The sequence below is a fragment of the Cynocephalus volans genome, chromosome 9, assembly GCF_027409185.1.
Source record: "Cynocephalus volans isolate mCynVol1 chromosome 9, mCynVol1.pri, whole genome shotgun sequence".
NCBI classification, from domain to species: domain Eukaryota; kingdom Metazoa; phylum Chordata; class Mammalia; order Dermoptera; family Cynocephalidae; genus Cynocephalus; species Cynocephalus volans.
Genome location: NC_084468.1, coordinates 136,295,495 through 136,321,384, shown reverse-complemented (window position 1 = coordinate 136,321,384; position 25,890 = coordinate 136,295,495). Strand labels below are relative to the sequence as shown.

The window sequence follows — 25,890 nt, the reverse complement described above, 5'->3', positions numbered from 1 at the left end:
TTATTGGAACACAGCCACATTCATTCATTTACACATTGATTGCTTTCATGTTACAATGGCATAGTCGAGTATTTGCAACAGATACTATTTGGTTCACAAAGCCTAAAATATTTATTATCTGGCCCTCTGCAGAAAATATTGCCAATCCTTGACATAAAGCCATACTTATCTTCCTGACTGTCAAGGTCTCCCACACTCTTGCATACCTCTTCTTCCTTTCCCCACTTTGCACATTCTTTCTCTTTAGACTTATTCTTCACTCCTTCTTTATAGGGTCCCAGTTCTAAGCAGAGCAGTTGTCTTACTGCCACTATCAGTCATTGCTAATTCTTGTTTCATGCTGATAATCAGTCTGTTCCCCATAATTGAAATGACTTCCTTCTTTTCTGTCTTTCTAATTCCTACATTAACTCAATTTCTGTTTCTTCTTTGAAGTTATCTCCTGCCTGTTCCTGCCCTTGCATTTAAGTCCTTGGTTTCTCTCTAGTTAGGTTACTTTTACCTACAATTAGACTGGAAGCTGGCTGGGGGAATAATTCTTATAGTTACACTCCTGTAATCTCCTTTCCTACCTCCACCCAACGTTTAGGGCAATGTGTCAAAATATGTCTTTAATCTATCCACTTTCAATCTGCCCTCCCAAAGTCCTAAGTCAGTGTCTCTTGCTTGGACTATTGCAGTATTATCTTAACCAGTCTTATTCCTCTTTTCTCTGTTCTTCACAGAGCACTCATGATATTTTTAAAAAGCAAATCAGATTATTTTATTCTAAAATGTTTTTTATATCTAAAATCATATTATTTTATTTTTAAAATGTTTCCATGACTTCTCATTGTACTTAGAATAAAATCTGGCCCTTGCCTACCCTGCCATTTTCACCTTCTGCCTCTTCCCCTGCTCACTGTGCTTCACCAAACCAAGCCCTTTCCCAGCCCAGGGCCTTTGTGGTGATTGCTCCTTCTGCAAGAATCCTCTTCTCCAGCTCCTTCTACGGCTTCCCATCCTTCACTCTTATGCACCCATGCCTCTCTAAAGGAATGTCTGCCTTCAAGTGCCTTCTATCACATAACCGTATTGTTCTCTTTCTTTTTTTTTTTTTAATCTTATTTATTTATTTATTTTTAATTTTATTTTGTCGATATACATTGTGGCTGATTATTGCTCCCCATCACCAAAACCTCCCTCCCTTCTCCCTCCCCCCCTCCTCCCCAACAATGTCCTTTCTGTTTGCTTGTCGTATCAACTTCAAGTAATTGTGGTTGTTATATCTTCTCCCCCCCCCCGGTTTTGTGTGTGTGTGTGTGTGTGTGTGTGTGTGTGAATTTATATATTAATTTTTAGCTCCCACCAATAAGTGAGAACATGTGGTATTTCTCTTTCTGTGCCTGAATTGTTTCACTTAATATAATTCTCTCGAGGTCCATCCATGTTGTTGCAAATGGCAGTATTTCATTCGTTTTTATAGCTGAGTAGTATTCCATTGTGTAGATGTACCAGACATATGAAAAAATGCTCAACATCACTCAGCATCCGGGAAATGCAAATCAAAACCACACTGAGATACCATCTAACCCCAGTTAGGATGGCTAAAATCCAAAAGACTCTGAACGATAAATGCTGGCGAGGTTGCGGAGAAAAAGGAACTCTCATACATTGTTGGTGGGACTGCAAAATGGTGCAGCCCCTATGGAAAATAGTATGGAGGTTCCTCAAACAATTGCAGATAGATCTACCATATGACCCAGCTATCCCACTGTTGGGAATATACCCAGAGGAATGGAAATCATCAAGTCGAAGGTATTGTTCTCTTTCAAGGGAACATAGCTCAGCCTGAAATTTTCCTTGATTGTGTGTTTGTTTAATGGTTTATTTTCTGTCTCCTTCCACCAGTTAATAGCCACCCTGAGGACAGACATCTTTTCTATCTTGTTTGACACTATATCCCCAGCACTTAGAATGGGATATGGTTTATTGAAGACACACCATAAGTAGTTGTTGAATGAATATATAAGTGAAAATATAGTATGCAAAAATGATCTATAATCAGTATTTGCTCTTGTTTTTCATGAAATTTTCTTTTACTACAGCAGTTCTTTTTTACCTAATTTTTACAGGTACTTCTGTTGTGACTGTAAAAGCTATTGCTCCTGACTCAATGCAGAACAGCATTCAGTATTCAATTTTTAGTGGAAATGAAGATGGAGTTTTCTCCCTGTGCTCCAAATCAGGTAATCCTTTTCTACCCAATAATAGCTTAATTTTCCTGATCCATTTAATGTTGCTACTAGTAAATACTTCTGCAAAATTTGAAAGGTAGAAATTGTTGGAGGTAAATAATTTTAAAGGTAAACAAGAAAGACATTTTTTATGGCAGCCAATAAGAAATTATGAGAAATCAAAAACTATTTATTTGTTTATACATACTCACTAGAAATAAATCTCTTTTTAATATTTCCAGATCAGGCAGCACCTATCCTGACCTTCAAATTTTTGAAGATAAATTGGTTCTTATTTATAATTTACTCACCCATTCAGTAAAATAGGAGTTATAGTAGGGAGATCATTGATATTGAGGTTGAATTGAAAATAAGCATGCATGTCTAGCCTTAGGGAATTTCCATCAGAGATTCTTTTAATTTGCCATTGAATGTCAATGCTACAAAATAGGATGGCTGGAAAGGTTTCTATGGGATGATAAAGAAATTACTTCCAAATAGAGCATATATTCAGTTGAGCTTTAGTAAGACTTTTATTTTGTTTTAAATGAATATCAATTGATTATTTGAAACATACTTTTTTGACTGACAACTATGTAGTAGATACACATCTACTGCTTTGTTGTCAAACCTCAAGAAGAATATTTTTAATAATTTCTATATTCCCATATAACTGCTTTATTTAATTTATACTACATGCACATGGGAAGAATTGAGAGCAGGTAATTTCTTAAGTAAATGCTTTTCCATCCAGGTTGGTGTTATGCCTTTTTGGTCCACAGTGCCTTTGGTTAGCATCCTTCCTGAGGTAGCCTGACAGAAGTCTTCATCTCTTTACCCCATGGATGGGTTTCAACTAGAAAATTTAGGAAGAAAGGAGAGTAAAAGAGTTTGCATATTTCCCAGGCTGTCTAAATCCTCTGCCACTGCACTGCTAACATGGCCCCAACTTGGCTTTATTTTTTCTAGACTTCCTCCCTTAAATACAGATAAAATTTTCCTAGGGTAAGTTCAAAAAGTCATCACAGAAACCTCTTTATTTTTTGAGTAAAGCCATTATTTATGTCAAAATTTATTTTAAAATTTTATTGTGAAATATCTGCAAATGGTATGTTAAAATATACAAAAGTGTTTAATGGACAATACTAAAATAAAAACCCATCCATCTCCAGAAATAAGACATTATTAGAACTTCAGGAAGCCCTTGTGTACTGTAGTGGATTGAATTATGTCCCCCCAAAACTCACTGAAGCTTGAATTGTGTCTTCCAAGTTTTATGTATTAGAAACTTGGCCCCCACTGTCTAAATGAGCAGGAATTTTAGTACTTGACTAAGGTTGTATATGTAAATAACAGATGGCAGTAGACTGATAAAAACAAAAACGATCAAACTTTCAGTGTTTCAAATACATAGTTTTAGCAGGAGAGAGTTTAAAAGTTATTGGATAACATAAATATTTATGACATTCTGTTCTGGGGTTGTACAGATGCATGTCCTGTACGCAGTATGTAACTGACTGAAGTAACCTGCTTAAGTTATCAAGCATGTAGCATTTGAAGAATCTGAATCTTATATTACTACAGTTTTGTTCTCAAGTTATTACATAACCGGCGCACTAACATATAAGCATGAACATGAAGTTGGTATTTGTGAGACTTCTTTCTTTAGGGAAAACATGGGTTTCTGTCCACACTCTTAGAGCTCAGTAGTCCTTTCATCTCACTGATGACAGTACGTCCTTGATGTTTCTGAGAAAAATACACGTGTCATCCAACACAAAATGTGGATCTAGTAGGTGTGCCAGCCTTGAATCATCTCACAGGCTGGTTATTGTCTTTTCTACTTGCATAACTTTCACAGCATATGCCAGTTATTATGCCAAAAATAAAAACCGAGCAAGGAAAGCATTAAAACTATAGATTCATTCCAAGTGCAAAATTCCAATTATCAAAGCCTAAACACAAGACTTTTATTAAAAAATCCACTTTGATCTGCATTACAATTGGCACACTTTCTACTAAGTGACACTGGAAATTTAGTGTGGCATTTCTATTTTATTTTTCCTTTACAAACAGTAATAGAACATGATAGCCAGCCGAGTGCTCTCTTTGGTGGAGACAGAGATCTGAGTGAGAGCCTTGAACCCACCTCAGACTTGGGCTGCTCTGCCATTTGGCAGTGCAGGAATGAACTGGCCCTTGTTTCAGAGGTTTCTGAGGACCAGCTGCTTTCACCATCAGCCCATCAAAATGCATCTTAGTAATTGTCCAGTTGCCAAAAGTTAGAGCTACTCTAAATTTTCTGTCAGAGATGTTGGTCACAACAGACTGTGGTTTGCAAAAATAATTTGGTTCTAGGACTAAACTGATATCTAAATCTGATGTCAAAAAATGATGGTGAGTTTATGAAATTTTAAATTCAGTAGTATAGTGAGTCCTTAATATAGAATATAAGTATTTAATTTTTCCTAATAACAGAATGTAAGCTATAAAATCTACTCCAGAACACTCAATGCCAAAGATAGAATACTAGAACATGATATGATTCTTACTAGAATCCAGGTAAATACTGGATGGCCTGAAGTCTTTGGACTAGCTTGGTTATCTGGGGAACTGGTTCAGATAAAGCAGTAAGAACTGTGGCTTCCAGGCCATATTTCCAGAAACACTACAGGTTCTTTCACCAGAAGATCAAACTTCTAATAGTCCATGGCTATTAAATTTTTTCTTCCTAAATTCAGAGTTCACAAAGATATTAAATCTATATATAGCTGATGCTGTAGGGGCAGACAAACATGGGTAAAATGTTATGGAATCTACATATTACTGCAAAGACACATTCTAAAATGTGCATTTTATAACTAAATCCTCACAGCTACCAATAAAGCCATTATTAATATCTCCATTTTTACAGAAGAGGAGACTCAGCTTTATGGACCTTGAATAACTTACTCCAGGTCACAAAATTAGTTGGTGGTAGAGACAGGAAATTGACCTAAATTAAGTAGTCAGGGCTGAGATTTATGCTTGGTTTTAGGATTCCCTAACTCCAAATTAATGTTCATTCAGAAAACCTCTATGTGATGGAATTTCTGCAGTGAAAGCCAAGTTAGTAATGATAATAATAATGATAATAACAAATTGAGTCATAAATTTTGTTGTAAAGTGGAGAAAAAAAAGAGTAGAAACTAGAGAAGAAAATTATATCAAGGGAGTAAATTTCTTAATTTGGGGGAGAAACTTGAGCATGGCATCCCCCCCAAAAGTTTGCTTTTCTAACCTGGTTCTGCTTTTTACATGTGGGTGTAAAAGTATTATTGAGTGTCCTGACCATGAGCTAGGCATTGGGGATGTGATGGTGGGTAAGAGACAGGTAACAGTCCTCACCTTGTGCAGCTTATAAACCAAGAGGAATAATAGAACTGAAATGGGAATGCAGTGATGATTTTGCTGCCCAGGAATGCAGGTGCTTTGTGAGGGTCTGTTGGGGGCTGACGTAGTGATGGTACAGGTATGGCATAGAAGTGGGGCCATTCCAGCAGATGGAAGCATGCGTGACAACTCTGAAAGGAGCATTCAAGGAACAGAACAGGGATGAGTGTTCTGGCAAAAGCAGAGACAGCCAAGTGGCAAATTGCAAGAATGAGACTTGTAAGGTGGGAGAGGCCTGAGCAAGTGGACTTTGTAGGTTAAACATGCTGAACTTTATCGTAAGAGCTGTTGAAACTTCTGAAGGGTTTTATGCAGGACGGTGACAGCATTGTTTTTTATTTAATTCAGAATGGAAACTGGATTGGTGGGGAGACCAGTTAAGTGGTTAATGGAGGGGACAAGGTGGGACATGCTGATGGCTTGGAGGAAGGCAGCAGCAGTGGAGACTGAGAGGCCTGGACTCAAGAGGTGTTTGAAAGGTAGACTTTCTAGACTTGGTGATGGGCTAACTATGTAGAGAGGAGGTTGATTTAAGAGATAGCTCCCTGATTTCAAAAATTTCATAGTTTTTATCTCTGCACACATTTGAACCCTGCAAATATCTGTAAGTTCTCAACTTTTTTCGCAATGTCCCTGGTCGATGGAGAAGGGAGGCCAGCCAATGGGAAGCTTTTGAGGAACAGGTGAGCGTGCGAGCATGTGACTCAAAGGTGATTTGGGACTTTTAAAAAATAACTACAACATCATTTTCTTTCTTTTTCTTTTTTTTTCCTCCTTGGAAATAAAAATAGGACTACTCACTGTGAAAGAACCCAAGTTTCTTGATTTTGAAGTTAGAAATGAAGTACAACTCATCGTTTTAGCTGAAAGTAGTGGGCACAGAGCCTACAGCAAAGTAGCAGTGTTGATACAGGACGTGAATGATAATTTACCGTGCTTTGAGCAAAGGGTTTACCAAGCATCAGTGTCTGAAGGCCAGCTCTACAATGCTCACGTCCTACAGGTACCAAAAATATGTTTATATGTGTGTGTGTGAGAGTTATTATCGATCACTGAGCATTAAAATATATAAAGCCCATGTTCAACACATAAATTAAAATTTAAATGTTTTCAGTGTGCTATGTTTGATGGATTGGACGAAATCTTAGACTGAAGGAAATCTTTTTCTTGATTCATTCAGTGCTCAAGTATTGCCCACCTGCTTTCTCTAGGGACTCTGTTGAAAAGTAGTAGGGACTCTCTAGGGACACAAAAAAATGACTAACTTTATAAATGCATAAGAATTTACTGGCGAAGTCAGAAGTATGTAATTTAAATGTCATATAATTTGTGTTATAATAGAAGTATGCATTTAGAGTTGTGAGAGAAAAGAGGAGAGAGACACAAACTAAATTGTTCCTGGAGGAAAAGTGTCAGGCTTCACAGAAGGATATTTGTATGAGGTCTTAAAGGGTGAAAAAGAATGTGGACAGATCCACTGTTTTCAGGTCTAGCCCCAGATCAGTAAAGAGCCCAAAGTCCTGAACAAGAAAATCTGTTCACATCACAGTATTGTTCATGCTCTAAAACCCACACATCATGATAGTTTCTCTTCCTGCTAACATGACTGGTGCCTAATTTTTCCTTTCACTTCACCGTTAAATTGAGTTTTTATAGTCATGAAGCTGGGCATTAGGAGATCTCCAACCTCCTGTGACTCTGCAAAGGAAATCCATATAAAACCAGCCCCCTGGAAAAGTTACCCACAGAGCGGGACATTCCCTTTGGCCTCTGAATGCCACTGCTGTGACCATCACCTTATGATTATTACACGCCCCCTCTCTCTGGGCTGGATGGGATCAGGCATTTACATGGCATGTTAGTAGGCTTTCTGGACAAGACCTCTAATAGTTCTTCACTGTAGAGCCACCTTCCCCTGAATCGATAGAAAGACATCTTGCTTTTAATTCACATGCAGTTCCTGACGCACATAATCTCCTCTGTTGGTGCAGGTGAGACCAGCTGTCTTGGAGTTTTTGCTCAGTACCCTCACACACTGTACAGACAATCCGATATCCCCTATTGCTACAGATTTATTCTGTGTTATAGTAGCCTGATTGTGCTAGTTGCTGGCCTGTTCCAGAAGCACTGTGTCTTCACTCTGGTTTCAGCCGTGACTGAGATGTTTAAGATGAAAGTGAGGCTGTTCACTTTTCCAGTGTTTATCATCCCTGCCCAGTGATGCTGTTCAGTGGGGATGGCAGATGCCTCCAGTGCCACTTTGTCACAAGAGGATCCCCCACTGGGCCCCGCAGCATTGCATCACACTACTCTGTCCCCCACGCTGACCTCGGTAGAGCTAGACTGCTCAGTGTGGACTACGTGAAGGTGGCGACACTTTTAAAGCCCAGGTACACCGACTGGGAAAGAGCCTGACCCGCCAGTCCTTCAGTTACGGCAGATCCTAGAAGGCGGAGTCAGACACAGATACAGTGAACTTCGTTCTTCCTAGTTTTAGATTATTTGGTTCCCAGGAAGCTTATACTGCCATCCACCTTTGTCCTGTTCAGAAAAGTCGAAACTTAGAAGGCTTCAGTACTCATACCACCAGTGGAGGTTACTCCCTGTTTTTGCCACCACACTGTCCGTATGTCCTCCTTTGGGCGACAGTCCCATAAACTTCCTTTGATGAGCTGACACTCTTCTGCTGGATGCAGTCGTGGTGGGATTGTCAATCAAGGTATTGGCCCGCCCCACCCCCACCCCACCAAAGGTGTTGTGGACTGCCTGGTCTCAGTCACACGGACTGTCTCCCTGGAATTTGAATCATGGGTGAAGGGACACCAGGACAGAGACAAATGAGAGCTGATTATTCATCTTGACGGCGACAACTCAAGGAAGCTGTGCCTTGGACCCCCAGTGCTACTTGGGCTCGCATATTTGCCCAGGAGCTGCCTTTCTGATACATTTCCTTCCTGGTGAAGGTAGCTGTAGTGGGTGTGTGCTGCCAGCACCTTAAAACGCTAACTGATACACCGTCCAGAGATAGCCCCTGTAAGGTGTTTAAGTGTATGGTTCCAGGGGACATAATGGATTTTATTTGTCCCCAGATGCAGACCAGTTTCTCTTCTTGTTGATCCCAGAGGAAACTGTGTGTTGCTCCCTTCCTGTACCAAATAAGGTGGCTGGCTGTGTGTCCTCCTGGTGAGGTCCTGGGGGCTCCACTTGGACCATGTCATGTCTCCTGTGAGCTCTGGCGTCAGTGTGAGGGATAGACTGAGAGACTGGAGAATTAGAAGGAAAAACCCACTAGGACACCTGTACAGTAGCCCAGAGGAGCAATGACAGGGGATGTGAGCTAAGGCTGAGGACATATAGGATATAAAAATGTTTAAAAAATGAATAAATCTGTCAACTTGTTCTTACACAAAGTCTTGAATCCAGTAATATGATTGGTTTAGTCATTAAAATTTAATGCAAACTAAACAACATATCTCCATGGAAAAATGAGACAAAACTTTTGTTTTATCCTCAACACTACTTTGACAGCTCATCAAATATGTGATCAGGATCTAAATTTCTTAGCCCAAAATCTAGGCTTTGTTTCATTTATTTAAAGATCCCTTTAAAATGAAACTTTAAATACAATATAAAAAGTCTACCCATGGCCTATTTTATAGGCAATACTTTAAGCAGGAAAAAAAAAATGAGCAGATGAAAAGTTATCATTCACTATGTGGAGATTTCCTATAACATTTCTTTCCTTTTCTGGTGTTAACGTGAATCCATCCACAGTACTGGAAATCTCCTAATCATTCATTTTCAAGTGATTATCTCTATTTGTGTAAAATTATATTGTCAAAAATATGGGCCATTCCTACTGAAAGTTATTTGGAAATCTTTTGGATAAGTATGCAGAAAATTTCCTCCCCCATCACCCACCTTATTATAAAGTTAAATGTAAGCTTCAGCTGTTGGTATTCCTTTAATCGTTTTTAAAATGCATTTGACAATTCGTGATTCTTTCATAATTCATTTCTCTGAAAAATAGGCTTAACCGTATCGCAGAATAAATCTTGTCTAACGGAAGAGCTGGTTCCTCACAGGTTTTTGCTACCGACCTGGACAGTGGGTTAAACGGCCTCATAGAGTATTCTATTCTCTCTGGCAACCAAGAAGAAACATTCCAGATTGACGCGCTGAGTGGTGTGATAACAACAACTGCAATTATGGATTATGAGTTGGCCAGCTCCTACAGGTTTGTCCAGGATTCATGTCCACTGGATCAACTATTCTGCCTGGTTCCTGATAACATTGGCTTTGGGCATGACTTTTTGTCATGTCACCTTAGTTGTAAAATGTGTTTTCCCTTTGATCCAACTTAGGATCACCCTTTTTGATACATTAAAATAATCTTAGGAATTATTTGTATTTGGAAATAGTGATTACAATAGAAGAACTTTAAGGTCCCTTCTTGTTCTAAGATTTTGTGAATTTGTGATGTTATTAAATACTAAAGAGGGACATTAAAAAGATCATGTTTGTGAGATGCCTACTGAACTAGCGAGCTCTCTGCAAATGTCTGTTGCTATTGTTTTTAAAAGCAGTGAAGACTGTGTGACATTTCTCTTTTTAATGTTGTGTGTATAAGCACAACCTTGTCGTCAGAGTCCTTATATCTGTATCATGTTCTGATAAAAATGATCTTATAAAGAGCACACATTTAGCATGTGAACTTTGTGTCTAGAATCCAAGATATGATAGCCTTTCACAGTATTCCATAAAGGAGAGAGTAATAGTCTGACAGGTCTCCTAGGTACAAGGGTACATCAAAAAGTTCATGGAAAAATAGAATTAAAATACAATACAAAGCCTTTCATGAACTTTTTAAAGTACCCTCGTATTTTAAAAAATCAGTGCTACAAAAGTCTAGACTTACATGCAGAGATATTTATAGCATCACAATCTATAAAAGACAGAGCCTAAGAAATGCAGAATGCCATGCTCGCTTCGGCAGCACATATACTAAAATTAGAAATGCAGAATGCCCACAAATGGGGACTGCTTAAAGAACGATGTCACCACCCTTCCCTGTAGTACCAGGAAACTCGTTTTTTAAAAAAAGAAAGTGGTATGTCTGTATGTGCTGATGAGCACAGAGCTCTAGGACATGTGGCTAAGAGAAGGAAGTACAACGTAGTGTTTACACGGCATGCCTATTTGAGGAAAAGCACGCCACATACTTAGAGCACTTCTGGAAGAAAACTCGAGAAACTGTCAAACTTATTTGTCTCTGGAGAAGAGGTCAGGCAGCCTGTGGTCAGAGAGAGGCTTGGCTTTCTTACTGTGCATGTTAGTATGCTTTCTATTTGCGTCGTGTTTTTGTATGTTTTTTCAAAAGGCCGTGCACATAATGGTATCTCACTTAATCACAACCACCTCAGGAGGACCTTAAAGTGGGCATTTTCTTATTTAATGATAAGGCAACAGGCATACAGTGGCTTTTTCAGGGTCTCAGAACAATTTAAGGATCAAACTTAAATCTGTACCCAGGTACTCTGATTCTCCACTGTCCCAGCTACAGAGCAGACCTCTTGTTTAAGGAAAACACAGGATACAAAAGAATGTTAAGTGTCAGTATTCTCCTGTGCCAGACTGCTGTCACGTTTTATGGAGAAAGTACGACATATTCATGTGGTTAAGCAATGAGAGCAGATTAAAATGGAATCTGTTACTGGATGGATTGGATTAATTAACCTCTGAAAAACCTCCCAACTCTAAAAGCTTGATTAAGTGTTTAGTTTTTTAAATATATTACAAAATATTACTTCAAAAGTATTTTAAAAGCTTTAGACATTACCCTGTATTAGTTATTGGGAATTTTTTCAGTAATATTTTAACGTAGTTAATTGTAATGATACTTATTGTATAAATATGTTAAAGCCTATTCCTGCTACATTGTTTCTGCAGTAATTTTAAGCATGACACTTTTCTTCCCCTCTCCATAATGACTGCAGGTAAATCTCAGTCTAGTTGCTATTTGAGTGATTACAAATTCAGAGATTATTGAAGGTCTCCTATGCTCTAGGGACTAAGCATTTTCTGATCATAATGACTTTCTGTTGCATTGTTCCTCTCACTTAATGAAGCCTAATTGACAATTAAATCTAACTTCTTTTAACTTTTTCCTATTTGCGTCAGAGTTTCTATGTTCACAACATTTAAATTGGTCCTAATATTTAAAAGTGCCTCTCTCCAATTCCCCATGAAGAATTTAACTCAAGGCTGGGAGAAGCAGGAACTGAGACAAAGACACACACTGACAACCACACTCAAACACACATACACACACTGTCTCCAGCATCACCAAGGCAAGGAAACATTTTAAACCTCCTGCGTCCCTGGGCTCTCCCCACACTCACTCACAACCCCTGCCTGTGGTATGGCTTCTAATCCTCTTTAGTACTTCCCTTGATATTTAAAGTAGTGAGAAATATAAGGGTGATTTTTTTCCCTAGTCTGCTACACCTCCAGTGAATGCTTTGGAAATGGTGTCATCTAGCTTTCAACTTTTCTTTACTTTTAAAGTATTGCTATTTTGACTGATTGAGGAAAATATTCTCAATTCTAGCCCTTTGTTTTAAAATATAAAATGAGGGAGAGTAGGGGAAAGTGTCAGTTACAATTCTTCTAAATATAAATGTATGAAATGATTTTTAGTTTTCATATTAAGCCTCATATAAAAAAATTCAGGGGAAAGATAATGATAAATTGTAAAATAGGCATTAAATTCTGTTTGACTGATATTTCTGAATTTATAAAAATTATTTACCAAGCACCATGCTGGGGATACAAAGACAAATGAAATAGTCTTTGTTCTCGGGGAGCTTGAGAATCAAGTCCCAGTAAAACCCATGGCAGGCAGCATATTAATAATCACAATAGTTGCCATTTATGGAATTCCATTTATGGAATATGGAATTTATTATCTAATTGAATTCCTGTAATTGACATGATTTACAGAATGAAGACATTGAAACTCAAAGGGGTAAAGTTGTTTGGCCAAGAATGCGAAGATAGTAAATGGTAGAACGTGGTTCTAGCCCATTGAGTGGTCGCAGTAGCGCTTCCTGTTGCATCATGTGAATGAATCTTAAGAGTACAGACATGTAGGTTTACAAAGACAAAACAGAAAAAAAACTACAAAATTAACATAATGTTAACAAGCAAGCCCCAGCTTATAATTGTGAAATAATGCATGTTTAAATGTTAGCATGTAAAAATGGAATTTGAACCACTGCTTTCTGTTTCTTGACTTATAACTGATGTGAAGCTACTTATCGTTGTAAAAATTGGTAATTGGTAACCACATAGGCCTTGTAACACTCTAGGGCCAAGATGTTCAATCTTTTGAGGGAGTTTAAATAAAAATGAGCAAAATATCCAAGCAACTAAGATTTCATATGTGTGAAAAAATTCAATTTCTGTAGAATAAATATTAAAGGTGAAAGAGCAGTTATTGCCAGGAGAAATGCTAAACTCACAATGTACTCTCTATTATGACTGTGAGAGAAATTTTAAAAGCAACTATATACACAAGGTGAGAAACAGGCTGGGATGTTAATTATCTTTTCCAAAATACACAACTTAGAAGTGTCAAGCAGAGCTAGGATTCTAACTATAGTCTGTTCACTGTCCAAGGAAAAGTAAAAAGCATTCCAGGCAACAGGCATGAGAAAAGACATGGATATGTGAAAGTGTTTGGTCTGATTGGAAGTAACAAGTAGTCCAGTACACCTGAAAAGCAGCCAAGTGTAGGGTAATAGAAGATGCTGACAGGCAAGTTTTGAAGGACTTCATATGCCATGTAGTAGAAACTGTACTTTATTTTGTGGAGTACATAAAAGTACAAGCAGTTGTTGCTTTGCCACCCACGGATTTGTCACCCCACTTCCCCTGGGTGATGGAGCCGCAAAGGATTACTCAAAAGCCATCTCTTCTGAGCAGTGAGAAGCCCCAAAGTGGTTAACTTCCCCAGAACCCTCCAGCAAGAGGCAACCCTTCCTTGGGAAATTAACCCCGAACTGGGGTTTTCTTCCTGCATTTATTCTTCAGCCCAGGAAGTTACAGCAAGAGACATAGGTGGGGTTGTAGTTTAATAATATAGGCTGGTAACTTTCAGTGAAACAAGTCAGATGACATTCCATTAGACAATTAAGTGGTCCACCAACAAAAGCTTGATCTTAGCAAACATTCCTTCTTACAGCAATTTCCCAGTATCTTATATAACAATCAGTAACTAGTCTGTCCTTGAGCCAGCAACCTTGCTGTGCCACAAATCTTTATCTTATACTAGAGACTTTATAGCCTGAGGAAAATTTCCTGTCCTCCACAAGGTCAATATTTGAAACTGCAAGGCTTTGGATAACCAGGCCCTGTGAAGTACATATGCTTTATAGTATATTCCACAAGCAGTTGGATGAAAATTCCCATCATTAATTTTTAAAGACATCTGGTTCGGATGTATTGCAAGACAGAGAACCAGCATCAGGCAGAGCAGTGAACCGAGATAACAGCTATGAAAATTGTGTTACATGAATGATACAGCAGGGACAGAAGGAGGGGACATACTTAAAAGTTGATTCAGATATGGGATTATAGGAACTTGGAGATCATTTCAACTTATTGAATGAGGAAAGAGATAGAAAATAGTTCTGCAATTACTACATAGGAAAGGCAGGAAGAGAAATAAATGGGAATTATAATTTTTATTCCATGCATTTTGAGTTTGAAGGGACAGAACAGGAGCAAAAGTGAAGATATCCCTTAGGCAATTGAAAATAATGATCTGAAGCTTAAGAAGGGGATCTCCACTCAAGATTTAAACTCAGGAGTTATCCAGGGAAGAGGTGTAAAATGGAATTACCTAAAGAGAATATGTACAATGAAAATGGGAGTGAGGGGTGATGAATTATCACCATCCAAGAGCCAGGCAGAGAAATAAGAACTGCAAACTAGATTCAAGGAATAGAAAGATCCAGGAAAAGATGGTGTCATGGAGAACAAGGGAAGAAGTTGGACTGCATAAAAGAACAAGGCTTTGAAATGTGTTTGGATTAGAATCTCCAAAAGTATTCCTTACTGTAAGGAGTTTGCAATGAATAAGCTTGTCTCAAATTGTTTTCTAACAAGATAACTTACCCAGTATTATAGTTGTAGGTTAATTACTACAAACCTGTTAATTTAAAACTTAAGTCAACAGATTGATTTTCAGTAACAAAAACACTCTACTGATTAAGTGAGCAAATTTTCTATATACAGTTTTCTATAACAAATATGGATTACAAACACCACAAGTTTGGGGAGAGCAAATAACAAATACTTCATTGCTACTAGTTATTATCCTAGGGAGTTTGTGTAAACTTCAAAGAAAGGAATTGTAATTAAACTTAAATGAAACTTTTGCCTCATTTGGTTAGTGTCCCAATGGTTCTTTTTGTTCATTTTCCTGCTGTGGTCACCAGAATGAAAATATTCTATAACCTTGTATCCTTCTGTTCATGAACAAGGGCCAAAGTACTAGCATGATACTTGTAGTTTTCAAAGACATGGCAGGATCATTTCCTATGAAGCCTTCTCAGTGAATATCATTGTGACCTGGAATTTCTTTTCATTTCAAAGGAGACTGAGTAAGCATTTGAACATTTGTCATGTTTATGTCCATGACTGGAAGGAGACCTTTGTCTGGTGATAAGGAAGCTCTTGATAAATTTCCCAAAGGAGATCCACTAAAGTGATGATCAGAAAGCAGATTACAGTGAGTTGAGGAGTGACTAAAATAAGCAGCAGAGACAATTTTGATGGACTACTTTTCTTTTGGGGCTATGCCATGTTAAAGGGAAGGAATGCCATATGGTGGTTACCTAGTAGAATTCAGGCTTGAGAGTAGGGATTATCTCGACTTGAGCATGTCTAGGCAGAAAGGAAATAACCCATTGAAAAACAAAGATTAAAGATTTTAATCTATGTACATTTTCTTAAATTAATTTTTTATTGTTATCAAAGTAACATATACATTTTTAAAAAATGAAATAGTATAGTAGACTATCAATAGGCTTTGATGAAAGTCAGCAACCATTGACTTAACACTAAAGCCTTCCAGAAGCAGGCACCTTTAATTGATTTTCTCTATTGTGAATACCATTATGTCTTAATTTATAGTTTCAAACATTATCTCTCAAATTCCTATTGTAGTAGATGTGGATTTAACATCCCTACCTTCTCACATTCCAATTTTCTCTTTATATTCATCTCCCTACTTTCCATTTAAACAATAATCATTTTTACATTATATGACTATATATTTATTTATAGCCAAATCATTCTAGAAGATTCTATTTCTTTTCATTCACTCCCCCACCCAGCCCCTCAGAATTAATGATTAGCTTTCCTCGTTGCTTACCCAATTCTCTATATCCACTTACTGAATTCCTTGTAAGTGTTCTGTCTGCTCTGTCATCCCACCCATCTTTTTCCCCCCAAAGCCTCTCATATCAAATATGCTATCAAGTCCTCTTTTTTTCTTGGACACCTGGTTCCTGCTGCTTTCAGCCCTCGTGATCTAACCTGAATGGTTTGGTTCACTAAGCCTACTACCAACCTAATGTCCCATGACTTTGGTTTATTGCTGCGCTAGGAAGGGCCCATGGTTTCCAGATCCCATGTCCCATGTTTTCTCTTTTTCAATTTTCTCTTCCAGTAGCTTTGTAGGAAAATTTTCCAGGCAAGCAAATTCTCTGAGTCTTTGCATATATGAAAATTTCTTTATTCTACACTCACATGTGATTATACAATGTGTCTTCAAAAAGTTAAAGTTTAATTCTATATTTCCACAAACTTTTTGAAGTACCCTCATAGAGTGAGTAGTATAGAAACTTTCAGAATTTTAAAGGCATCGCTGAGTTATCCTCTAAAACTCAGCATTGCTATTGAGAAGTCTGATACCATTCTATTCTTTTCTTATGTTATGATTTTTCCCCCCTTCTCTGTGGAAGTTTTTAGGTTATTCTTTTTATCGAAATGTTGTGATTATATAACTTGATGTAGGTCTATCTTTACACTGAGTATCAGTGTTCTCTTTTAATAAGAGGACATATTTCTTTATATTTTATTGATAATTTCCTCTCCTCTGTTTTTTTGTTTTGTTTTGTTTTGTTTTGTTTGTTTTGTGCTGTTTCTTTTTCCTGGATTCTGTTCAATCAGGTAGGGTCTGGATTGATCCTTTGTTAGTTATATTTTATTTCCTACTTTCCATTTCTTATTTTGTGTGTTGCTTTATTTTTGTTGTTCTATTTCTCTGGGATATTTCCTTAATTTTAATCTTCTAAACTTTTTTTGTTTTCCAGTTAAAAATCTGGGTTTTTGTTTTGTTTTACTTCCAAAAACTCTTCCTTGATCTCTGATCTTTTTCATAGTATCTTGTTCTTCTGATATCAGTCCAAGGGCATGAATTAGAATTGTTTTTCCATTTTCTTTGGTTCCTTTCAGTATCTGTTTCCACTTGGTTCCTTTTTTCTCTTTGTCTATTTTGAGCTCTCTTTTGCATGCTGGAGGTTTTCTGTAAATAATTGATGATCCTTGATTATGAAGGAGCCAGTAGTAAAGTCATTAGAATCTCTGTGTGGGCTAAAAGAGCTTAACTAGCATGCTTGACTCTCAGGTGAACTGGGGAGACATTGACAGCTTTGCAGGATGACACATAAATGGCAGTACACAGAGTTCACTTTTCTTTGGAAGGGGGCTTTCACTTCCCCAGGGAAGGTCCTTCAGTATTACTTACCCTGAGTATGAACAACGGGCATTCTTTTGCCTGGGAGTGAAGAGCAGTGGGCAAGGGGGGCATGATTGTTCTGTATTTTGAGTTTAAAATAATCTTATTTTTAGCTCAATACCTCACCTCACCCTTCGCCATGTCTTGAGCTTCTCCTTGGTCACCTGGGGCAACTCTGCTCCTCACTTATCCTTATCTTCCTCTGAATGCATTTTTTAAAGACTATTTTGTAGAGCAGTTTCAAGTTTACAGCAAAATTGAGAGAAAGGCACAGAGATTTCCCATATACTCCCTCCCCCAACACGTGCACAACCTCCCTCATTTCCAACATCCCCCATCAGAATGGTACATTTGTTATAATCAGTGAAGCTACACATCATCATTGCTCAAATCTATAGTTTACATAGGGGTTACTCTTGGGGTTGAACATTCTGAATGCATTTTAGCCTCTGATTTCCTCTGGCCTGCTCATCTGTAACCACTCCACAATCTGTTTGTATCTTCCAGAATTTACTGATGCTTCTCACCCATTCCACCACTAATATTTTCTCCCATTTTTTTTTTTCGTCTTATGAACTCATGCCTTATTTCAAAACTTTTTGCTGTCATCTTAGTGAGATCTCAGAATTTATCTTAGGAGATAAATTCTGTGTAGTCAGCCTGCTGTCTTTAATAAGAACACATTGTTCTTTTTTACAGGTGATCCTGACGTTGGCCGATATTTTTATTTTTCTTAGAATTTCAGAAGGAATAGAAAATTTTGGTAGACATTTGAGATATAGTTATCAGAGAGTTAGGAAAAATTCTGTACCAATAACTTCGGTATTTGTTAAGGCCATCAGAAAAGATCCTGCCTGATCAAAGCCTCATTTAATGGCTAACATGGTAAAAGAAGCTTCCCATGGTTGATAGAGTAGGAAAAATACACTCTGAACTTGGAATGCTTAGAATGGAACTGTTCTGCATTGGCTCAGTTTCATTTATAGTCTCTGCTGATAATACTGATCAGGGCAACAGTCCTGGAACACGGAGCCAGTTGGACTAGCTACAACCAATAGTTTCACAACAACGGCCAAAGAGCCATCAATTACAGTTTGAGGTCTCAAAGAAGTGTGTAGAATCTCTGCGGATCTACCTTCGTAATTTCTCATTTGTTCTTCAAGCCATTGAGGAAACTTTTTCTTGTCCATTTATTTTGAAACTGAATAATATATTTCCCTGTATGCCAAAGAATCTCACTTTTTTTTAACCTGACATAGAGGCATCACACAGAACCTCTGAAGTTGTAACATATGAGAGGTTATGGCTATTAATAGAAGAGTTGCTAGAACCTTAACTGTCGTGTCTTGGCTGAGACTTTTTTATTGTTGTTGTACATATCTGTGGGGTATTTTTTGCTTTTTTTTTAAAATTGGAACATAGTTGATTGTATTTATCTGTGGAATACAGCATTGAATATCAATAGCTGTGAGCAATATGTGATGTTCACATCAGGATAATTAGTATATTCAACATTATACAATGTAATAGATTTTCATGGCCCTTGACCAATTCCTCCCTTACCCCCCTCCCCCACCTCTAATAATCTCAGTTCTGTTCTCTTCTTTTGAAAGTTCAAGGTATCATTGTGATTGTTGTTTGTTTGTTTCTTTCTTTCTTTATCTACGTATTTATTTTTTATTTTACTTTTTTTTAGCTCCCACTTATAACTGAGGACATGCAGTATTTCTCTTTCTGTGCCTGGCTTATTTCACTTAACATAATTTTTTCTAAGTTCATCCATGTCTCTGTGAATAGCAATATTTCATTCTTTTTTATGGCAGAGTAGTATTCCATTGTGTAAATTCATCACACATTCCTTATCCAGTCATCCGACAATGGACATTCAGATTGGTTCCAACTCTTGGTTTTTGCAAATAAAGCTACAATAAACATAGGAATGCAGGTTTCCCTTCAACATGATGATTTCCTTTCCTTTGAGTATATACCCAGCAGTGGGATTGCTGGATCATATGGCAGTTCCATATGTAATTGTTTGACAAACCTCCATACTGTTTTCCACAATGGCTTCACATTATTACTGTCCCACCAACAGTGTAGGAGGGTTCCCCTTTTTCCTCATCCTCACCAACATCTGTTATACTCTATCTTTTTGATAATACTGGATGAGACTTTCAATGAATTTGGGAAGAGGCAGGCAGCAGGGGGAGAAGACAGTCCGAGTTGATTATTTTTAGTAAACTATTTCCATGTTCATACTAACAAAATTAACTTTCCACGTGGAATTATTCCTAGGCTCCAGAAGTGTGAAATTCACGTGGTTGTTCTACTGGTGTCCCGGTTCTAATAGTGTAGAAGGCACAGCCGTGTGCTTCATGAATAGTCGATAAACAGTGATCATTTGCTATGAAGTGGAATTCAAACCAAGAAAGAGTTAATGCTTATTTTAGATCACTTTTAAATGTAGGGCTGGAAAAATAAAGAACATTTATCAGCTGAGCAAATGATGGAAAAGAAAGTAGAAGTGTATCAGTTTCTAAGACTCGGTTTCTTAAAAGATAGTCTCCACAGCTGGCTAAGGCTAATGCCACTTCTGAAATAAACAATGTCTTCTGACTGACAACTCATTTTATTACTCAGCTGCCCTCCTGGACTTCCTAGTGTGTAGAGGGCAGTGACAAGCCAATGATTATAGCCTGGGGTGTGATGTATACACAGTTAGAGAGGAACGTTGAAGGACTGTCATATAGTGCAGAACAGCTTTCCAATCGACCAGGACCTGGGCTTGAATCCTGCCTCTGCCAGGTAATACATGTATAACCTTGGGCAAATCTTGAGGAACTATCACTCAACACTTATTAAAGAAAATAAAATAAGGCAGCTGCCTGCCCTCAAGGAACTTACAGGAGAAGCAGACAAATAAATCATTGAGAACAAAGAGTGATGACTGCTGTGGCAGAAGAATGTACAGTGTGCTACGGGCATAGGCAAAGGGGCATCTAAATCAAATGAGAGGTCAGTGAAAACTTGATAGAGATGTGAGCTTTGAAACACCAAGAGGGTGTAGGGACAGGGGTTCTGGGCAGAAACTAGAATATAGAAGGTCATATGTAGATGCTCAGGTCTTGGACAACCTCTTGTAGACATGGAGAGCCAAGAAATGGTTTTAAATGGGGGGGAAAGGGTCAGATTTGCAAATTAGGATTTTTAGATAGACAATTGAGCTGTCATGTGGGGGGTGGATAGGAGCAGATGAGTCTTGCAGTAGGATGGTTGGTAAGTTATCAATATTCCAGGTGAGAAAGGATACAATACATATACAGCATTCCAGGTAAAAACAGTGAGGGACTGAGGCTATAGGGACTGACTTGCTCAGGGCTTGCTTGGATTTAGCATTGAAAGTCCCATGTCCCAGGAAACTTTTCAGTCCCAGGAAAAGCAAGGTGGTTGGTCACCCGACCTGCATTTCTGAAGGTAGGGGTAAAATGTATAGGAACACTAATCCAAGTGACATTCAAGAGGTAAAATTGATAAGATTATAATCAGTTGGATGTTGGAAGGTTAGTGAGAGAAAGGGAAAAGTTGAAGACTGTAATACGATTTGTAGCTTGGTTGATGGAGAAGCTGGCTGTAACATCATTCAAGAGAAATTGAATCACTGTGTAAATTCTTCCAGATCATGGACTATTACCTGTACTTTATCTTCCTAGCCAATCATACACCTTTTGTCTGTCTTCATCATTGCAGAGTCCTCTCTAAATTCTGTGGTTTTGATTGATTTGCAATCTGAATATGAAAAATACCAGTACAAAGAAAATTTTAGTGGCTCTACCTTTTGTAGGTACAGTAAGGTGGAAGTATGTAGCAATATTCAGGCATGGTGTGGCAAGGTGGAAGCAATCTACTTATCCAAAGTACAGGTATTGGTGCTGGTATTTTTTAGGTTGCTCTTAGTAGGAGAGGATTGAATTTTACAGTCTGTCTCCCAGAGTAGTCTGTTTGTTTTTACATTAAAGCCTCATGACCCCTGTCAGTTTGCCGGACTTGGTTCTCTAAACACATCAGAAATAAATAGACTTCAGGCTACCATTCTTATGAAATAAATTTTAAATGATGCCATTTAGAAAAAGCCAGAGAGAAATTAAAGTAGCCAGTCTGCTCATTTTTAAATTTTCAACTAGATACTTGATATTTATGTTGTTTTTCTATCTCCTGGATGGTGGATAACATTCCTTGATTCTTTCCCAAACCAGCTTGATTGTGCAAGCCACAGACAAAGGAACGCCCAGGCTTTCTGACACGACTATGATCGAAATACAGGTCATTGATATAAATGACAATGCTCCGGCTTTTCTCCCCTCTGAAGCAGTGGAAATTGCAGAAAGTAAGTGTGGCAATTTGGAATGGTGGTTTTGATTAACATGTATAATATCATTTATCATTTTCTTTCAGCCAGACACTATATTAAGTAAGATACAAATCCTCAATACCTGTGCAAGCAAGATAATTTCCGTTTTCATTTTACAGATTAAAAAAATGAATGGTCGTAAGTGAAATATCAAAGGTCAAAGGAGTTCAATGTTAAAGCTGAGATTTGCATTCAGATCGGTGGGAGGCCAAGTTCCCACACTCCAAGTGCCATTCCTCACAGCATCTTTTTATGTACTGACATTTCTTAAAAACTAAAACTATTCCATGAGGAAGCATATTGTGTTGACTTTGATAATCGTGAACCTCTTCTGAGAAGAAGCAATGCTCTTAGATTTATAACCTTGTCGGTCTTTGTGGTATACTAATGACATATAATAAGTGAAATGAAATGGATACCGGTTGCACAAAATCATCATTTTCCCCTAGAGTAACCTAAACTTTAACATTTGTACCACATAATGGTAAAGATTGAAAATATCATATAAAATATGATTAATTTTCATTTTTGGGTTTGGGGCTTATACAATGACTCCATAGTCTGTGAACCCAAAGTTGTCCATGGTCCATGGCTGCACTGGTAAAAGCCAACCCAACTCTTCACAGTTGAAGTTGAAAATAGTGGTGGCCCCTCACTTGCCTATCTTCTCTCACTTTTAATACCAAACTCATTCCTAATGTTCCTAACATTTTATCATGTTCACTTTCCAAGCAAATTATACCCACCCCCTCTCACAGAAGGATATATTCCAGAAATCTTGACACATAGGAATATCTACAAATATTATATTCTACAAATTAAAAAAAAAATCTTCAGTTTTGCCTCTCACCTGCTTGATATACTTTCATTTTATTTTATTGAAAGTACTGTTCTTAAGCACATGCATTGGTGTGAAAATAGGGCAATGTGCCTGGTATAAATATATCACAAGAACAAACTGCCTAAATCAAAACATACTGAATAGGGTAAGGTGTGGCTGGTGCACATCAAAAATGTTCAAGCCTGACAACTGGAAATTATGAGTCACATGTACTCATACAGTGGAACTATTTTGAGTATCTTGGCTTAGTCTTTCCACCTGTACCATACCTATGAGCTTAAAAACAAAGCCCCCTTCATGGGGAGTTTAGACTGGAGAACACGTGGTACATGAGGCATTGATCATAATCACCTATTTTCTGCTTTTCTGGTGAATAAATTGTACCAGAGGTTTGTTTTCATCACTAGTACTAAGTGTACTTTGTCTCTCTACAGTCTTGATAATTTTGAGAGTCAGATCAAAGAAAAGGAAGCAGTGTATGTGCCACTTCAAAATAAACAATTTCATGAAAATAAATACAAAGAAATAAGTGTGTAATTCTAACATCAGTATCCAAATATTTTCAAATCTGGCCTACTTTTCAAAATTTTATGTTTCGTATTAATGTTTTGAGTAATACCCTTCTTTCCACCCACATCCTCCATGAATATATAACTTTGATACAGAAACTGTATAGTACAAATAAGTGGCTTAGAATGTTTCTTGGTCCTGAAATTGTGTTATAAGCATATGATGAAAAAATGTAATATAAAAATTGAATATACTCTACCTCCTCAATTCCCCAGGCAGAGGTAAATTTTCACTTTTATTGGGCTTATAAATTCTTCAGTGTTTGTTCAGTTCATAACAGGCTTTGCATAAGAAATCATGCCAAAAAAGAGCAAATCATGTTGGACTTAAAAATACTTGGATTGAAATATTAAAGAAATGTATTTCAAAGGATGAATTTTAATGGAAGCTGACATTGGTCATGACTATTTCAGATTCTTTGCCTGGTGTAATTGTGACTCGGGTGTCAGTTCATGATGTGGATTTGAATTCAGCTTTCATCTTCAGTTTCACCAAAGAGAGTAACTCTGGAACCAAGTTTGCTATTGATCAGAACACTGGAGTAATAGTGTTGGTGAAAACACTGGATTTTGAAGAAACTACTGAATATGAGCTACTCATCCAAATTTCTGATTCAGTGCACCACGCAGAGGGAGCACTCAGAGTCCGTGTGCTGGACATCAATGATAACCCACCACTGTTTTCTCAAGATTTCTATCAGGTAAATTGCTTAAAGAGATGCTGAAACCACAGCCCAAGCTAGACATAATAAGGAATAATGTAAGCCTTCCATGGCTGACAGACTAATTTAGGCAGACAGTATTCAATGTTTTTAGTGCCTAAGTTAATGCTGTGAGTTTTATATTTAATACTGTGGAAGCTATGAATATCTGTGGAATTGAATGTCTCATTCAACTCTTTATTATGTATGTTTGTCATTACATTTTTAGTTTTTAGGATTTGGAGTCCAGTTGTTGATAATAATTGGAACTTGACTAAAATTGGCAAAGCCACAGATGAGGTAATAATGTAGTTTGGATTATCTGCAGTTAATTTGGGAAAATATTTTATTTCCTATGCCTATTTTTGGAATGTATTGATTAACATTTTACAGAAACAAATTATGAACAAAACTGTAAGGTGGGAATTTTAGTTTTTGGAGCATAGTATATGTTTATAGAAGTAAGAGCAAAGATAGCATCTAAGTACGTGGTAATGGACTCCAGGGCTGTTGAATGTAGCAAATGCAAGATTTAAGTGTAAACACAGGTGAAACTAACCTAAATAATGACCTTCTGGGAAGGCTTAGTTGAATTATGCAATGTACACAAATGTAATAACACATTCATGGATGTAGTAACTGTCCTCTCCAATATAGAAATAGTTTATTTATTTATTTATTTATCTATCTATTTATTTATTTATTACTAATACAAAGCTGATTGTCCCCCCTCCTGTCCATGATGTGGGGACCAGATTCATACTGGGGGCATATCCATTACCAGAAACTACTTTTGTACCCTTTGTCCCTTCCAATTATCCTTCAACCTCACTCCCCTACCCCCTCTCCCCTCAACTCCAATTTGTAGCCCTAGGAATGTTCCCTCCTTCTGTTGGATCACGGCACTATTGTGGTCTTTCTTTCCTGCCTTCCTTTCTCTCTTAGCTCCCACATATGAGTGAGCACATGCAGTATTTATCACTCTGTGCTTTGCTTGTTTCACTCAACATAAGTTTATCCGGGTTCATCTATGTTGTTGCAAGTGGGAGTATTTCCTTCTTTTTTATGGCAGAGTAGTATTCCATAATGTATATATACCACAGTTTCCTTATCCAGTCATCTATTGGTGGACATTTAGGTTGGTTCCATATCTTGGCTATTGTAAACAGAGCTGCAATAAACATGGGAGTGCAGGTATCTCTTCGACATGATGATTTCCATTCCTCTGGATATATACCCAGAAGAGGGATTGCTGGATCATAGGGAAGATCTATCTGTAGTTGTTTGAGAAACCTCCAAATTGTCTTCCAAAGTGGTTGTACTAATTTACAGTCCTACCAACAGTGCAGTAGTGTTCCCTTCTCTCCACACCCTCGCCAGCATTTGTTATTCACAATCATTTTGATCATAGCCAGTCTAACTGGAGTGAGGTGGTATCTCAATGTGGTTTTAATTTGCATTTCCCTGATGACTAGTGATGGTGAGCATTTTTTCATGTATCAGTTGGCCATTCGTATGTCTTCCATTGACAAATGTATATTCAGCTCCTTTGCCCATTTTTTAATTGGGCCATTTTTTTTTTTACTGTATAATTGCTTGAGTTCTATGTATATTCTGGATATTAGTCCCTTGTTGGATGCATAGTTGGCAAAAATTTTCTCCCATTCTGTAGGTTGTCTTTTCACTCTGTTGATTGTTTCTTTTGCTGTGCAGAAACTTTTTAGTTTGATGTAGTCCCATTTGTTTATTTTTTCTTGTGCTTTTGGGCTCATGTTCATAAAGCCTGTGCCCTGACCTAACTGCTGAAGTGTTTCACCTATATGTTCCCTTAGTAATTTTACAGTTTCGGGTCTTATACCTAGGACTTTCATACATTTTGAGTTGATTTTAGTGTATGGTGAGAGATGCATCTAG

At 37.6% G+C, this 25,890-nt stretch overlaps 1 protein-coding gene across 2 annotated transcripts in view; it reads left to right on the top strand.

The window, feature by feature from the left end:
• DCHS2 (dachsous cadherin-related 2) overlaps positions 1-25,890 on the top strand; it is a 220,318-nt gene that overhangs the window by 184,315 nt on the left and 10,113 nt on the right. For both annotated transcript variants that reach the window (XM_063107351.1, XM_063107352.1), the window contains 5 exons: positions 2,115-2,228; positions 6,440-6,651; positions 9,734-9,885; positions 21,711-21,841; positions 23,690-23,976. In XM_063107351.1, the coding sequence (XP_062963421.1) occupies positions 2,115-2,228; positions 6,440-6,651; positions 9,734-9,885; positions 21,711-21,841; positions 23,690-23,976 (896 nt within the window). The remainder of the gene's footprint in view (positions 1-2,114; positions 2,229-6,439; positions 6,652-9,733; positions 9,886-21,710; positions 21,842-23,689; positions 23,977-25,890) is intronic.